This window comes from Garra rufa, chromosome 18 (assembly GCF_049309525.1).
Source record: "Garra rufa chromosome 18, GarRuf1.0, whole genome shotgun sequence".
In the NCBI taxonomy this organism is placed as follows: domain Eukaryota; kingdom Metazoa; phylum Chordata; class Actinopteri; order Cypriniformes; family Cyprinidae; genus Garra; species Garra rufa.
In genome coordinates this window covers 33847966-33866373 of record NC_133378.1, presented here as the reverse complement: position 1 = coordinate 33866373, position 18408 = coordinate 33847966, and the positions used below count along the sequence as shown (strand labels likewise).

The following is an 18408-nucleotide window of genomic DNA, read 5'->3' as shown; positions in this document are numbered from 1 at the left end:
AAGAAGTGTATTGTTTGTCAACCTGTAATTGAATAGTAAATGTTGAAAGAAGTAGATGTCATCCTCCAAAGTCAAAGCTTGAAAATCAATGTTTAGTGTTTTGGTTTTTTTAATTTAAGATATAATATGAGAAAAACCATGACGAACACAGATTACTTAGAACATGATATTTATTTATTGCATTACATATCCATTTATACATTTCCAACAAAATTCCCCCTTTTGTAGTTTCAGCAAAGCTTCAGATGTATGACGCACATTCAACACATATTCAAGTAAAAGTATTTCCAATAAAATAATTAACACTCAAGGAAAAAAGGAATTCAAAATGACCTATATATTCAAATATACAGCATTTCAAACTTAAATTCTACTTTTAAATATAGACTTCCTGTGCCTTTAAATTGCTTTGTATTGTTCTCTAAGATCAAACAGATTAAAGTACACACAGCATTTACTTGGTGTTGTGTAGTTTATAGCTTAAATGAGCAGAACCCTGCTTAAAATGTGCAATAAATCTGCATATTGCATGTCCCTTCAGTTTTAAAACAGGCAGACAGTCAAACAAGTTGCTATTTGTAGTAAATAAGTGAGTATGTGCCACAATGACTATGTAGTGATTAGTGTAAAGAGTGAAAAATGTATATCAGTTCTCCCTCTACGGTAACTCCAGGAGGTTGTTTTTCGCATACAAGTCTTCTGTGATCTGGTACACTTCAGCAATGAGAGGCAAAGACTCTCCTAACAGAGCAACCACCTGTGCATGATCGCCCGCATTCATCACATTAAAGAATGTGTCACGCCCTGGAAGGGCACAGAACGCCATGCCAACAGCTTTCCGGATGAGCCATGGGTGGTGCTGAGCCAGAGACTCGTTGTAGGCGTCAGAACACATGACAGAGGTTTTGCTGTCCTCGGTGCTGGTTCGCAGTCTCTCCAGGAACAGCTCCAGCCAGTGCAAAGCCCGATGGAGCCTCAGAAGAGTGCGGCACCCGGATTCAGGATGGCTGCCTCTTTTGGTGAGGTCCACCAGGTCGTTTTCTAACTCATACTTCACCATGGATTGGATGGTGACATAATGGGATCTGTTTTCACCTGAAAGGAAGTTCTCTAAGATCTGGATTTTGCTGACCACATCCTTGGAGATGAAGGAAAACACATTACCCAAACTATTCATGAAGCTGATAGGGGGAAAAAAAGGGAGTTTGATTATTACATTTATTAAAATTGCTTGTTGTCTTTATATTCTTTCAATAATTTTACTGTTACACTACCAGGCAAAAGTTTTTGATTAGTAAGATTTTTTGTTTTTTTTTAAAGAAGTCTCTTTTGCTCACCAAGCCTGCATTTATTTAAGCCAAAATACTGCAAAAGCAGTACAGTTTTTAAATATTTTTACTATTTTAAATAACTGTTTTCTATTTGAATATATTTTAAAATGTAATTTATTCCTGTGATTTCAAAGCTGAATTTTTAGCATCATTACTCCAGTCACACAATCCTTCAGAAATCATTCTAATATTCTGATTTGCTGATCAAAAAACATTTATTATTATGTTGAAAACAGCTGAGTAGAATTGTTTTCAGGTTTCTTTGATGAATAGAAAGCATTTATCAGAAATAGAAACCTTTGGTAACATTATAAATGTCTTCATCATCATCATCTTGCTAAATAAAAATTTTAATTTCTATAATGTCTTTCCCAAAATAAAAATAACACTGACTCCAAGCTTTTGAATAGTAACGTGTATAATGTTACAAAAGACTTTTATTTCAGATAAATGATGATTTTTAGATTTTTCTATTCATAAAAGAATCCTGAAAAAATATACTCAACTGTTTAAAATATTATTATTATTATTAACAGCAAATCAACATATTAGAATGATTTCTGAAGGATCGTGTGACACTGAAGACTGGAGTAATGATGCTGAAAATTCAGCTTTGAAATCACAGAAATAAATTACATTTTAAAATATATTTATTAGAAAGCAGTTATTTCAAATAGTAAAAACATTTTACAATTTTACTGTACTTTGGATCAAATAAATGCAGGCTTGGTGAGCAGAAGTGACTTTAAAAAACATTAAAAACTTTTGGTAGTTTATTTAAATCACAAGATACAGAGGAGCATCAGAAACTTATTATAAATTATAATAAAATTAAATATTAAAAATCCCAAGACCTCAATGTAACACAGTAATAAAAAAAATACTCACGTGACCAGCTCTTGCCATCCTGCTATATAATATTTAACATAAACCTCCTTATTTTCACTCAGACTTGATCTGAATGTTTCCAACACCTTTTGAAGATGGAATGTATCTGTTGCCATGTCTGTTCTTTCTGATATAACTACCACGAAATATATTTATGGACAAATTCTTACAACGAAATCGGCAAAATCCTGCTATATATTAATTCTCAATAAAAGTATTTAATGTGTTCTTCATACTGTAAATGCTTCGCTTTCCTCTTGATCCTCTCTTCCGGGATTTTCCTCTGTTCTTTAAGCAACGTAAGCGACATTAGACCAATCAAATCATGTGTTTCATGTCACGTGACAAGAAGTTTCATGTGATTGGACTCTGGTATGGTAAAATTTAACCAATGGGATCAAAAAAGACGCATCACACACCGGGGTCACATCGGACGTCAGTCTACAGAAGGGGGCGCTGGAGGGATCAGAACGTCGAATTTTCCATTGAGCCGCATTCAAATATCTAGAGGCTGTTTGCCTTTTTAGAGAAATTTGTTCACTGAAAAGTGTAATATTTTTAATCGTACATCACACATCACATATTTGTATCGGACAAAGGAATATAAACACGCCCTTGAAATCTGAATTCAAACGATTGTAAAAATCATTGTGCAGAAATCACAAATGAGTATGATTGGCTCAACCTGAACCAGCGCTGTGAAAAGTAACAGTTACCTTGTGACAAGGCCGTTTTTGTCCGCTTCAATAGTGGCCTTAATAGTAATTTACATCTAAATAATAATTATAAACAGCTTTAATACACATAAAATTAAAAACAAACAGTGGTGAATTAATAATAAAATAATAAAAATATTATTTAGAAATTATAGGTAACGTATGGGCCACTAAGCCACGCCCACATCGAGGCGCTACTCTCTTGTTCTAGTGCTGTGGCGTTTATGCTTGTGGCGTGTAGTTGTTTAGCTTCCGTGCTAACCTGTTTCTGAATGATCCACTGTTTGAACACTTTCAAAGTCTTTACAGCTGGTTTACATCCCTGGATAGTGTGCGAGCTGACTGACATGCACACATCAAGTGTTCATATTCGAGCAATCTACAGTTAGAGTTACAGAGACCATCAGTCTTCTGTAAACATAAACATTCATTTTCAAAGCTGTCAGGATGCCTGATATCAAAATTACGCCTTTAGGTAAGAAATATGCTACATTTGATATGTAAAACGTTTAAAAAAACGTCATCAATAAGCCGTTATTAAACATATGATGCGAAACAAAGCCGATAATGTGCAGGAATCAGCGATATTAATAGTTGAGTTCACTTTTTCCATGTTAACTATTTATGTAGTGTATTTGTATGATAATATTATTTCTTTACTTGTATAATGTAAAAAATTTTTATGTCATATATTTATAATATTATAAATACACTTTCAGTCAAACGTTTTTGAATAGTAAGATTTTTAATGTTTTTTAAATAAGTCTCTTCTGCTCGCCAAGCCTGCATTTATTTGATCCAAAGTACAGCATAAACAGTACAATTGTGAAATATTTTTACTATTTAAAATAGCTGTTTTCTATTTGAATATATTTTAAAATGTAATTTATTCCTATGATTTTAAAGCTGAATTACTCACTCACATTAGTCACACGAGCCTTCAGAAATCAATATAATATTCTGATTTGCTGCTCAAAAAACATTGTTAAAAACAGCTGAGTATATTTTTTTCAGGCTTCATTGATGAATAGATAGTTCAGAAGAACAGTATTTATCTGAAACAGAAATCTTTTGTAACATTATAAATGTCTTTATCATCACCAATATGAAGCATTCTTGCTAAATAAAAAGATTAATTTCTATAATTTCTTTCACAAAAAAGATACTAACTCCAAGCTTTTGAATGGTATAGTGTATAATGTAACAAAGACTTTTTATTTCAGATAAATGCAGATTTTTGGATCCATCTATTCATCAAAGAATCCTAAAAAATGTACTCAACTGTTTTAAGCATTGCTAATAATAATAAAAAAAATGTTTCTTGAACAGCAAATCAGCATATTAGAATGATTTTTGAAGGATCGTGTAACACTAAAGACTGAAGTAATAATGCTGAAAATGTAGCTTTGATCACTGGAATAAGTTACAACTTAAACTATGTATTTAAATAGAAATCAGCTATTTTAAATAGTAAAAATATTTCACAATATTACTGCTTTTACTGTATTTGGATCAAATAAATGCAGGCTTGGTGAGCAGAAGAAACTTCTTTAAAAAAAAAAAAAAAAAAAAACATTAAAAATCCTAAAGAAAAAGTTAATGTAATTCTGATTCTGGATGTGTCTTGCAGGGGCTGGTCAGGATGTCGGCCGCAGCTGTATTTTGGTCTCCATTGGAGGCAAAAACATTATGCTTGACTGTGGGATGCACATGGGCTATAACGACGATGTGCGTTACAAGTTATTGCTATGTTCACTTCTGTGTGTTTTAAGTATAATTCTGCAGTTGACAAGTTAAGCACTATGCCCTTACCTTTCTGTGTTCATTTTCAGAGACGTTTTCCAGATTTCAGTTACATTACCCAGAACGGTCGCCTCACTGAGTTCCTGGACTGTGTTATTATAAGGTTAGTTTATATTTGACGTGTTATATGACTGTTGTGTGAGTTGTCCTGTTCTCCATTGTGATTTTTTTTCCCTCTTTTATGTGGCACTTAGTCATTTCCATCTGGATCACTGCGGTGCTCTTCCCTACATGAGTGAGATGGTGGGTTACGACGGGCCCATCTACATGACCCACCCCACCAAAGCCATCTGCCCCATCCTGCTGGAGGACTTCAGAAAGATCACAGTAGACAAAAAGGGAGAGACCAACTTCTTCACTTCACAGATGATCAAAGACTGCATGAAGAAAGTTGTGCCGCTCAACCTCCACCAAACAGTTCAGGTAAAGTAAATTGTCTGTGAAATTTACAATAATTAAAATTATTTCATTTAATTTGTTGTCAAAAAAACTTTAGTAAATGTGAGTAATTTAATCATGAAGTCAACATTAATGATTTGTAAGAATTTATTGTAAATGCTGCAGCTTACATTATGTAAGCATCTATATTAAATAATATTTAAAAAAAATATGAATACATTTTAAATCTTATTTCTTTAAATCTAATAATTGATATACTATTCATGAATTTATTGTTAAATAATAATATGTTATATTAATAAATTATGCATGTAGTATTAAACATGAAACCTATGCACCTTTTAGTATTAAACATTAAATTTTGCTATCTTATTTCTTAAAATCCTTTCCGTTTCTTTATTGTAATAAAATAATTACATTTTAAATATTTTTTTTATTTAATATAATCATGTGTTTTAAATGTAGAATATTTCTAAATATTTTGATATTTTTTTGTTGTTGAAAATTTTCCCCATTAAAAATGTTTAATCTAAAATATTATTTTTTATTTTATTTTTTTTTACAATTTTATCTGCCTTTTTATTTATTTAGGTAGATGAAGAGCTCGAGATCAAAGCGTACTATGCAGGTCATGTGCTGGGAGCCGCCATGGTTCAAATCAAAGTCGGCTTAGAGTCTGTCGTCTACACAGTGAGTGTCACATCACTTATTACATGCTCTAATTTTATGATTTTTCAGTTGTTGGCATAATTTGCAAATTATATCTAAATCTATTTGTATAGGGTGATTACAACATGACACCAGACAGACATTTAGGGTGAGTAAAATCTATTTTTTGTCACATTTTTTGTACATTTGTGACACTGGACAACAAAACCAGTCAATAGCCAAAACGATTTTTCTTTTATGCCAAAAATCATTAGGATATTACGTAAAGATCATGTTCCATGAAGATATTTAGTCAATTTCCTACCGTAAATATATCAAAACTTGATATTTGATTAGTAATATGCATTACTAAGAACTTCATTTGAACAGCTTTAAAGGCGATATTTTCAAAAAAAAAATTTTTTTTTCAAATTTCAGGTTTTTAAATAGTTGTCCTATCCTAACAAACCATACATCAATGGAAAGCATTCAGATGATATAAAAAATCTCAATTTCAAAAACATTACCCTTATGACTGGTTTTGTGGTCCAGGGTCACATTTCAGCTTTCATATTCCAGTTAGATTAATTCAGGTTAAATTGAGTTAGGTTTTAATTCTCTGACTTTATTTACTCAGAGCTGCTTGGATTGACAAATGCCGGCCAGATATTCTGATATCAGAGTCCACTTATGCTACCACGATCAGAGACTCCAAACGCTGCAGGGAAAGAGATTTCCTCAAGAAGGTTCACGAAACTGTGGAAAGAGGAGGGAAGGTAATGAAGGCTGGTGTTTGTCAACTCATCCAGTCAGATTTCAAAGCCGTAATATATCTAGCCGTAACTGTTCATCTTGGTGTCTTTATGTTATAGGTCTTGATTCCAGTGTTTGCTTTGGGAAGAGCACAGGAGCTCTGTATTCTGTTGGAAACATTCTGGTGAGTTTGTGCAAATGTTTGCTGACCTAGGATTGCTGATTTTTTTTTACCGTTTTGAATATGTTTAATATAGCAGTTTCTTTTGGAATACAAATTCTATGTTGGTACAGAATGGTGTGTAATTGCTGGCTGTTCATGTTAACAGGGAGAGAATGAATCTGAAAGCCCCCATTTACTTCTCCACTGGACTGACGGAGAAAGCTAATCACTACTACAAGCTCTTCATCACCTGGACCAATCAGAAGATCCGCAAGACCTTTGTACAAAGAAATATGTTTGAGTTCAAGCACATCAAAGCTTTTGACCGCTCATATGCTGATAACCCTGGACCAATGGTAAGACCACTGCAAAGAAATGTATGTAATTCATTATTGTTATTATTATTATTATTATTAAAAATGTTATACTTTATATAATAATCTTTTATTTCTTAATTTTAGATTATAAATGTAGAAACCTTCTAGAATATAAAGTAGTATTCAAAAAATAATTTTAATAATAATTGTATATTTTATTTCTTTAAATCTGATAATTCTTGAACTCTGCAAATTTATATGGAGATTTGCATGGATTTTTTTTTAAATTGTTAAATTATTTATTATTATTATTATTAATAATATTAAATGAAATTATATGGATTTTTTTTTACATGTTAGATTATTTATTATTATTAATAATAATAATAATAATAATAATAATATTAAATGCTACATGTAGAAACCTATGGAATAATAATTAATCAAAATAAAAATGTATATAAATTAAACATTTAAACCAGTAACTGTAAATGTTATACTTTATATAATAATCGTTTATTTCTTAATTTTAAACGATAAATGTAGAAACCTTATAGAATATAAAGAAGTATTCAAAAATAATTTTAATTAAAATTGTACATTTTACAATTGGATTTTTTTTAATTGTTAAATTATTTATTATTATTAATAATAATAATAATAATAATAATAATAAATGATACATGTAGAAACCTATAGAATAATAATTATTAAAAACAAAAATGTATATGAATTAAACATTTAACCCTCTGGGGTTCTTCGGTCACTTTTGACCGGAATTTTTTAAATAAAAAAATTTTAAAAATCGTAGCTTCATCGGAATGGTATGAAACCTGGTGACTTTTATGGTACTTGGTATATGAACACACAAAAAAATTGGGGACAGGATTGGAAAAGTCTAAGTGGTCGTAAAAAAAATAGTCACACTCGGGGTCTTCGGGTCAAAATGACCGGCCATAGGAAATTAATGGGAAATTGGCAAAAATATGAAAATACAGAGTTTTTTTGTGCATACAATCTACAAATCAGCCACAATCCAGAAAAAAAGCACACAACTGTGAAGGGGTGACTCTCTAAAACATCAAGAGTGCAAAACACTACAATACACTCACACACACACACACACACACACACTTATACACACAAAAACACACGCACACACAAATGAATGTGTGTCATTTCAAAAGCTAATTTTGGGAAATGTGTGAAATAGAGGCAATCAATGTAAGAAATAAAGCACACAGCAATGAAAGCATGAGACTGTAAGCCATCAGAGTTCCAAAATAGACACACAGACACACACACACACACACACACACACACACACACACACACACACACACACACACACACACACACACACACACACACACACACACACACACACGGAAATATGAGATTGGTGAGACTGTAACAGAGGAATGTGAGACTATGAATCAAATAAAAGGGAGACATTGGATCCAAAATCCAAAAGTCACACACCATGTCACACACACACACACACACACACACACACACACACACACACACACACACACACACGGAAAAAAGATTTCAAAACAAGCATCATTTGCTCAAAGTGCTATATGGAGACACTCTGTTGTGATTTGTCACAACCTGATCTGTAATCACAATTAGTATGTAAATAATATGTAATTATAGTTAGAATGATATTTAAAACAAACTTTTTTTTCCTCTATTTTTTTATTTACTATTTGACAATTGTTATACTTTTCTGTTATTTTAGATTTATGTTCATAATTGCTGTTGCCTTTTGAATAAGAGTTACTGTTCATTGAATATGTAAAAAAAGAATGCACATAAAATGTAAATAGGGTTAGGATGATATTTAAAATATTTTTATTTCTCTATTTTCCATTTAATGTTTGATAATTATACTTTTGCTGTTATTTTGTTGCCCATGCTGTTGCTGTTCATAATTCCTGTGCTAAATAAGAGTTATTGTTTATTGAATTTTACAAAAAATTATTTAAATCAAAATGTTCATTATAAAAAGGTTACAAAATAAAAAAAATGGTATGACTGAAAGAACGGCATTTTTATTCAGTTAGAATTAAAACAATGGGTAACAAAATGCTTTCCATTGTTTCTCTTTCTAATGCAATGTTCTGGTTTGACTGTATTATAAAGTAAAACTGGCACTTCAAATTACCAGTTAAACCAATCAAACAAACAAAAAACTTGGCAAATAATAAAAAAATAGTCTTTGATAATCTAATTTTATATAATAAAATCCACAACCTGAAAAGGCATTGGCAAATATGTGCAAAAACAACTAGAATTCACAAATCCTTCTATAGAGAGCATTACATCCATCTAGTGGTTAAAATAGGATATTGCCTGGTAATTATGCTCACTACGCCACCAGATGGCACAAATCCGACTTCAAAAAATTATTTTCTATAGGCCAGGTATCTACTTTAAACTAAAATACAGCATTAATTAAAAAAGAATAAAAATTATATATATTAAAAAAATTTCTATTATATTCAATGGCAAAAAATAGATCATAATTGTAGCATAAATATTAATTATTATCATAAAATTCTGTCAAAACACGACAGAAAAAAAGAAAAAATATTATTGAACAAAAATACATTTGATTGATTTTACTGAAAAAAAGGAAATAATGATTTCAGGGCTCCGGTCACTTTTGACCGTGAGGGCCCTGAGTGTGACTGGTCGGGGAAGAACCCCAGAGGGTTAAACCAGTAATTGATATACTCTATTAATTAAAATACTATTCAATATTGGGGTTTTTTTTATTGCAAAATTCTTCTTATTATTTTTATTTTATTATTGTTTTTTATGCATGCTGATGATTAAATAATACATGCTAAAGTTGTTTAGAATATAGAATAAACCTGGCATTTTAAAATATTGTTTTTTTAAATCCTATTTTTCCTTATTTTTATAAAACATAAAATTGAAAATTAATTATTTTAATAAAAAATTGCATTGATTTAAAATCTGAATATTTAAAATGATTTTCCTCTAATATGATGTTATATCTATCACAGAATAAATAGTACATTTTTTGATGATCAGAATCATCAATCACCAGAAAAGGTTTAAGATTTGGTTTGGCTTTCGATTCCCAAGGGCTTAGAATTAAAATCAAATCAAAAATCACCAATTCTTTTTAAAAAATGACAAATGATTCAAAAAGATGCTGGATTGTTGAAAAGTGAAACAAATGAGTGCATGATATTATGTAAAAGCAGAGACTTATGATATCTGTTCCATCAGGTTGTGTTTGCCACCCCTGGAATGTTGCATGCTGGCCAGTCTTTACAGATTTTCAAGAAATGGGCTGGCAATGAAAAGAACATGGTAAGAAATGGCAGATGTTCCTAAAACGTACACTTCAACTCATTCAAAGCCCATTCTTGCTCATAGATGTTAATCAAAATAGAAGATGTATTTATTGAGCTTAATATATCTATTTCTTAGGTGATCATGCCAGGGTACTGTGTGCAAGGCACTGTAGGACACAAGATCTTGAATGGACAGAAAAAACTGGAGATGGAGGGAAGAGCAACGGTAATTATTGGCACTACAAACACTGAGCTTCACTAGATGGCATCAGAGAACTCTGTAATTTATATTGTCCACTCTTTCCCATAATTTTCATAAAAATCTAGTCATTTTTACTTTGTTTAACCACACCTAAAATATAAGAATGTCGAACCTCTAGAATTCACATCTGAATTTGTACATACAGTAAAAATGTAAATAATTAACCTGTAATTAATTCAATTACATTTTATTAATTTTTTTCAAAGAATTTACCAAGAATGACCACCAAGGGTTTTTTTTAGATTAAAAAATACTATAAAAAAACTATAAATATTATTGCAATTTAAAACAACTGCTTTCTATGAAAATACATATTAAATAATAATTGAAAAATGTTGAGTACCAAATCACATTATTAGAATGTTTTATGAAGGATCATGTGACACTAAAAACTGGAGTAATTATGCTGAAAATTCACCTTTGCATCTCATGAATAAATGACATTTTAAAATATATTCACATAGAAACCACTCATTTTAAATTGTGTAATATTTGTTAATTTTATTATGCCGTATAATGTGTGTGGGTTTAGTTGGACGTGAAGCTACAGGTGGAGTACATGTCCTTCAGCGCTCACGCCGACGCCAAAGGCATTATGCAGTTGATCCGCATGGCGGAGCCCAGAAACATGCTGCTGGTGCACGGAGAGGCCAAGAAAATGGAGTTCCTCAAAGACAAGATCGAACAGGAGTTCAGTAAGTCTGCAACTTCTCAAAATACTGTGGAAAATACTTTTCACTAATTTCCAGTTTTGTGAAATATTCTTGGAAACTTACTAAATTGTGGAATATGATCACTTTAATGGTGTACTTTTTCGTGGTTGTTAAATAATCTCTCTCTGCTGATGTTTCACCCCATGCAGGTATCAGCTGCTATATGCCAGCCAACGGAGAGACGACGACTGTAGTGACAAACCCCAGCGTACCTGTGGACATCTCACTCAACCTGCTGAAGAGAGAAATGGCTCTCGGAGGTGTTTATTGACACGTACACCACTGTCTGCTTTATTTGACCCGTTTATAGAAATGACATTTTGTCATGTGGTTATGTGGTTCTTGTAGTTTCTGTTTTTCCTCTTTGAGTTTGAGTTTGAGTTTTCTAGATCCCATTGGCTTAAAGGAATATGCTGGGTTCAAGTTAGGTCAGACGACAACATTTGTGACCCTGGACCACAAAACCAGTCATAAGTAGCACGGGTATATTTGTAGCAATAGCTAAAAATACATTGTATGGGTCAAATTCTTCTTTTATGCCAAAATCATTAGGATATTAAGTAAAGATCGTGTTCCATGACGATATTTTGTACATTTTCTACTGTAAATATATCAAAACCTAATTTTTGATTAGTAATATGCATTGCTAAGAACATTTGGACAACTTTAAAGGTGATTTTCTCAGTATTTTCCATTTTTTGCACCCTCAGGTTTCAGATTTTCAAATAGTTGTATCTCGGCTAAATATTGTCCTGTCCTAACAAACCATACATCAATTGAAAACTTATTTATTCAGCTTTTCGATAATGACCCTTACGACTGGTTTTGTGGTCCGTTGTCACATATGTGGTATGATGTGGATTAATAGAAAAATGAATTTTGTTATGAAACTTCCTCATAGGTCCGTTGCCTGATGCTAAAAGACCTCGTACCATGCATGGGACATTAATAATGAAGGACAATGTAAGTCAGCATGGCTCTTTAGGTTTGTTTTCATTATTTATTTGACTGACTTAAGGTTTCAGATGTCATTAATTTTGAAAATGTTTGTCTGTACAGAGTCTGCGGCTGGTTTCTCCAGAACAGGCTCTTAAAGAGCTGGGCCTCAGTGAACATCAGCTGCGCTTTACCTGCCGTGTTCAGCTCCACGATCCTCACAGCGACACCGACACACTTGGCCGCATCTACGCACACCTCAAGAGGTCAGTAAACTTTACCTCACATTAACACACTTTTCTGTTGCACTTCTCACCTGCATGTAACAGGGTTAACTAAAACTATTACAAACATTTTGTTAATTGAAATAAAGTAAAATATAAATATTGGATTAGATATGAAATATTAGAAACATTCAACTAATTGAAAATTAGAAATATATCAAAATGATTGAGGATGAAACACCAAATTATCTACTGGAAAAAAAAAACTGAACTTAAACTAAAACTTTAACTGCAATGAAAATAAATTAAACGTAAATGGTAATAATTATTTTTTTAAAGAAGAAGAAAAACAACAAGCAAAGCACAGTTACTAAAGATTAAAAAAATCTACAATTACTAAAATCTAAATATATAAAAATAAAAGAAATCTAGAAATAAAAGCTAATTCAATATATTTCTAAAAACTGTAATAGTTACATAGAAATATTACTAAAATAACACTGGTATGTAAATTACATAGAGAAATTTTCAAACCTTTGGTTTAATTCAAGCTTGAAGGTCATGTTTTTCCAAGTCCACAACAGCGTGGGATGTGTTGCACCCTGATTTAACACTTCTTGGTTAAGTGAGATATATTAAGCAGTTTTTACTTCAGAGGGCATAGTTGATCAGTCATTTGTGACGTGAAAACAAAAGAACAAAGAGATTCTTGGAAACGGGGCCCAAAACACCACAGCAATGTGTAGCTTTATTTAAGTCAGGTTAACTTTTTAAAAAATGTAGTCGGGGAAACTTTTTGTGCATCCATCTATCAGATTTTATGTTGACAGTAAAGCAAACTATATGCATGTCTGATTTGATGAACGAATGACTCTTATGAATCGTTTTTTTTAACGAGTCGGTCAAAAAGATTGACAAATCTTCCTCAGACTTGTACACTACCAGTCAAAAAGATTTTTTTTTAAGAAGTCTCTTCTGCTCACCAAGCCTGCATTTCTTTGATCCAAAGTACAGTGAAAACAGTACAATTTTGAAATATTTTTACTATTTCGAATAACTGTTTTCTAATTGAATATATTATAAAATGATTTCAAAGCTGAATTTTTAGCATCATTACTCCAGTCACATGATCCTTCAGAAATCATTCTAATATTCTGATTTGCTGCCCAAAAAAAATTACTATTATGTTGAAAACAGCTGAGTTGAATTTTTCAGGTTTCTTTGATAAACAGAAAGATCAGAAGAGCAGCATTTACCTGAAATAGAAAATCTTTTGTAACATTATAAATGTCTTTATCATCACTTTTGATCAAATTAAAGCATCCTTAATAAATAAAAGTATTAATTTCTATAACCCCCCCCCTCTCCAAAAAGAAACTATATACATAGATAGATAGATAGATCAGCATTTATCTATCTATCTATCTATCTATCTCTATATATATATATATATATATATATATATATATATTAGTGGTGGGCCGTTATCGGCGTTAAAGTGAGACTTTTATCGGGCGATAAAAAAAAATATCGCCGTTAATCTATTCTCAAAATTGGGTTGGGAGCTGGGTCTAAACTACGCAAGCTATGATGACTTTCACCTTGATAGTTTAACGCGGATGTATACCAAAGACTATAGAATATGGTCGCGCGTTTACGTCTCCTCCGCCAAAACACAGACGGGATCACGTCGTCCTCCATTCATAAAAACCGAATCTACTATAGCGCGAAATGCCACGTAAATTCGTCGTTTTTTGGATTCATAAATCAAATATGGTCTGTCACTTAATTCAAATCGCGATATGGACTAGTGTCTGTGAAAACTGAAATGCAAAAAGACCGTTTTAATATGAATCCGGTATGTTCCGTTTGCCTAGCTGTATGTATGAAATTCATACTATGAATGGTGGAGACGCGCTTTTACTACACGCATACTGAAACACACGTGACGCTCCCGGTAATTTTTGGCATTTGCATCTCACATGAACAGATAAACTCAATCTCCAAAACTGCTGTGAGTGTCACTTATACCGTTTCATTTGAGAAAACTCGCATCATGTCATACTGTATACACAGAAACTTCACGGCAACCTGTCAAAATAAAAGTACGGTGTAACATGTTTAGTCATTATTTGGGTAGCACACATATTCTGAATGCCTTCAGCAGAATTCAAATTAGCCATTTTAATCTAGATTAATCTAGATTAATTCCAAGATTTAATCTAGATTAATCTAGATTAAAAAAATTAATCTATGCCCACCCCTAATATATATATATATATGTATATGTTGCAAAAGCTGTTTATTTCACACAAATGCTGATTTCTGAAGGATCGTCTAATACTGAAGACTGGAGTAATGATGAAAATTCAGCTTTGCAGGGTTTCCGCGGGGTCTTAAAAAGTCTTAAAAAGTCTAAAATTTAAAAATCTAAATTTTAGGCCTTAAAAAGTCTTAAATTCGCTGTTCTAGGTCTTAAATAATTTTACACAGGTCTTATTTTTCCGATGTCCATGTAACGCTAACTCTAATGCTCATTTAAATTCTCTTTTTGTTGTTTCCGTGGTGTTGTAGTTCTTTATTTCACTATTCCAAATATAATTTGCTGTATTTAAACTACAAATGAGACCAGCATGCAATAGCCAATCAGCTTTCTGTTATTGCCGCGAGTCTCTCTCGGATTGTACCGCAGAAGTAAAATGGATTTAACTTTTTAGCTATGGGGAAGTGCAGGTTTAGCGATACTTAGCTTGAAAAAAACTGAATATAGGGCTTGGCTAAGGCCAGTTGCTAACAACTAGATTTTTTTCTCCCTCTGTGGAAGTTACTGCGTCTTCAGAATCACAGTAGCAGAATACAGGTCAAACTACCTTTTTCTGTATATAATGTTATCAATAATAATAATAATTATAGGTCGAGCTAGCTGACCGCCAGCCTTCGAGATACTTTTAAAATGTTTTTTTTTTTTACTTGCCCGACCGAACAAACCGCCTGATTAAAACTGAAGTGACAAAAACAACTAGTGAAGCATCCAAAGGCAAGAAAGATTCATATTTTAATACATTAAACGTAAACAGAAATTGATAATGGATAGTGTATTTCTGGTCTATTTGTGACATACTTTAAAACAAATGAATGTAACAGCACTCTAAAGAAACACACTGAGGTAAAAATGTAAAATGTATAGTTTATTTATAACATGATATAGTTCAGTAATATACCAAGTGAGCTTTTTGCTAAAAATTCTCACAATTACAAATGTTACATTAATTTTAGCTCAATAAAAAAGTAGTTAGTCAAGTAGTTACTTACATATTAGACAATATGCAACATTAGCAGAAGCATTCTCCTAGCAACATTCTGCTATGATTCAGCGTTTTGCTCGAAACAGTTGAAATAACTCGCTCATGAAGTGACTTACCGCCACCTGCTGGTAGTTTAGTGTGTTTAAAAGTATGCCTCCACACCCAACATTTCTAATGTATATATTTATAAATCAATAAATGTATTTAAAACATTAATCTCACTTTTAATTTTGCAGTGTAAATTATGTAATCTCACTGCTAACAGCCATTTAGAATTTATTGATAAATTCATAAAATAAATTTCAAAGGTAATGCATACATTTCAAAAGTAAAAAAAAAGGCCTTTATAAAGGTAAATCAAATATGCAGATTTACAATGTAAAAGCTAATTTTTTTTTTACATCAGATATTTCTAGTGGTACTTTTATGGGGATATTTTGTGTGGAATAGTATCTGCTGATATGAAAAGTTCACTGTATATCGTAGTAATAAATTTAATTTATGACAGCCATGAAATTGCGTTTACTTTTTACATTAAACACATTAAATATTACATATATGCATGTAATATAATATCTATTTCCATTACAGGTTTCGGTCTTAAATTTCATATAAGGTGGTATTAAAAAGGTCTTAAAAAGTCTTAAATTTCACTTGTTCATATCTGCAGAAACCCTGGCTTTGATCACAGGAATAAATTACATTTTAAAATATATTCAAATAGAACACACTTATTTTAAATAGTAAAACTATTTCAACATTTGACTGTTTTTGCTGTACTTTGGATCGAATAAATGCAGGCTTGGTGAGCAACAGAGACTTCTTTAAAAAACATTTAAAATCTTACAGTTCCAAAACTTTTGACTAGTAGCGTAGTTTGAATCCAAATCACTTCAGGCCAATTGAGTCATTTTTTTTTTTTCAGGAAAATCTGATTCAAACCAAACTGGGAGCCGTTTTAGGTTTTTAGAGACTTGCATTAGTCTATTAAAGGTGTAATTAAATATTCACATCAAAGTTCTGATGTGATGAATGTAAATCAATTCTAATATTTTATTTTTTTAACAGCTAAAGCAGCTATCCACTCAATAAACTGTTGAGTAATATGTCAACTAAAAAGCCATTTTGCTTCTAAATGTTGCTTTAGTGATTTATGGTACATAACATTAGTCATTTCGTCCCTCAGTGAACAACATTTTTTACCTCTCAAGCCACAGTGTAAATGCCAGTCCATATATACGCGGTTCTATATATGGTTCATGGATTCATAAAGGTTTCATTAGAGGTCAAGTCTGTTTTTTGTTCTCTTTTACAGTGTATTGAAAAGTTACAGCATCCAGCACGTCCCAGACGGCACAGTCATCGTGGAATCCATCGTTATTAAAGTCACATCCTCAGCCGAGGAGCCCAACCTCAAAGTCATTCTCCTCTCATGGAGCTATCAGGTGAACAAACATGTGATGGCAAACTAAATCTCCACTGATTTACTTCTAGAATTGAATGTGGCATTTATTGTGTGAATTGTTTTTAAGCGGCTTAGGTGTTTCATTTCCATTTTGGGTTTGTGTATGTGGAAAACTGCAGTTGTTGTTGTTTTTTTGCCCCGTGGTCACATAGTTGGTCTAGTAGTGGAATTTACAGCATCTCACAGCCCACAAGGGAACATTTTTGCACTTATGTTTCCAAAAAAACACTGGTAGCGTCAACTGCCTGACAAAAACAAATTACAATAAAATTGCATTCTTAGTATGTGTCAGTGGGGCACAATTGGTTTACAATTGAGACGGCAACAACTGTGTGAAAGAAAGTTAATTTGCGGCATTCTCACATGGTTCGCTTTGCCTGTGTCTAATATTGCATCTTATAGAAACACATCCAACCGCACTAAGATATGCACAGTGGTTTTTGAACTTGTGTTTATTTAGACCTTTTTTAAATAAGTAAGAATGCAATGAATTAATCAAGAATGAGAGTAAAATATGTAATGTCACAAAAGATTTATATTTCAAATAAATTCTGTTTTCTTTGAACATTTAATTCTATATAGAAAAAAAATTCCTGGGAAATAAGTTATGGTTTCCACAAAAATATTAAGCAGCACTTTTTTCATTTGTTGATAAAAATAAGAACTTATTCTTGGACAGCAAATTAGCATATTAGTATGATTTCTAAACGATCATGTGATGCAAAAGACTGGAATGACGGCTGCTGAAAATTCAGCTTTAAAACAGCATCAAAACATGATAACGTAATAAAAAGCATGTTTTTTTGTTTATAATCAAATTTAATATATATAAAAAAGTAAAAAGTTACAAAGTATTAATGGTTTTACAGAATTTTTGCTGAAATGCAACCTTGGTGATAAGAAACTTCTTTTTAAAAAAAGTATATATATTTTATTCTAAATTTAATTATTTATTATTATTTTAAATATATTTAAATTTATATTTTTTTAAATAAATGTAAATAAATTGTATATTAAAAACAATAATAAATACTATATATGAATATATATATAAATATTTATATATATTTAAAAATAATTAATATATATATATATATATATATATATATATATATATATATATATATATATATATATATATATATAT

General features: G+C 31.5%; 2 protein-coding genes across 2 annotated transcripts in view; one reads left to right on the top strand and one right to left on the bottom strand.

Annotated features, from left to right (window-relative positions):
• Positions 1-161: 161 nt before the first annotated feature.
• Positions 162-2487, bottom strand: cptp (ceramide-1-phosphate transfer protein). The gene is made up of 2 exons (XM_073823315.1): positions 2220-2487; positions 162-1181 (listed from the first exon to the last, which is right to left on the bottom strand). The coding sequence occupies exons 1-2, from the start codon at positions 2333-2335 to the stop codon at positions 659-661; spliced, it is 639 nt and encodes a 212-aa protein (XP_073679416.1). The 5' UTR covers positions 2336-2487; the 3' UTR covers positions 162-658.
• Positions 2488-3161: 674 nt separating this feature from the next.
• ints11 (integrator complex subunit 11) overlaps positions 3162-18408 on the top strand; it is a 17603-nt gene continuing 2356 nt past the window's right edge. The window contains exons 1-16 of the mRNA XM_073822719.1: positions 3162-3410; positions 4566-4663; positions 4768-4841; positions 4933-5161; positions 5729-5827; positions 5920-5954; positions 6423-6561; positions 6658-6722; positions 6868-7057; positions 10289-10372; positions 10493-10582; positions 11151-11313; positions 11481-11591; positions 12233-12294; positions 12391-12533; positions 17112-17241. Coding sequence (XP_073678820.1) covers positions 3383-3410; positions 4566-4663; positions 4768-4841; positions 4933-5161; positions 5729-5827; positions 5920-5954; positions 6423-6561; positions 6658-6722; positions 6868-7057; positions 10289-10372; positions 10493-10582; positions 11151-11313; positions 11481-11591; positions 12233-12294; positions 12391-12533; positions 17112-17241 — 1740 coding nt within the window. The 5' untranslated portion in view covers positions 3162-3382. The remainder of the gene's footprint in view (positions 3411-4565; positions 4664-4767; positions 4842-4932; positions 5162-5728; positions 5828-5919; positions 5955-6422; positions 6562-6657; positions 6723-6867; positions 7058-10288; positions 10373-10492; positions 10583-11150; positions 11314-11480; positions 11592-12232; positions 12295-12390; positions 12534-17111; positions 17242-18408) is intronic.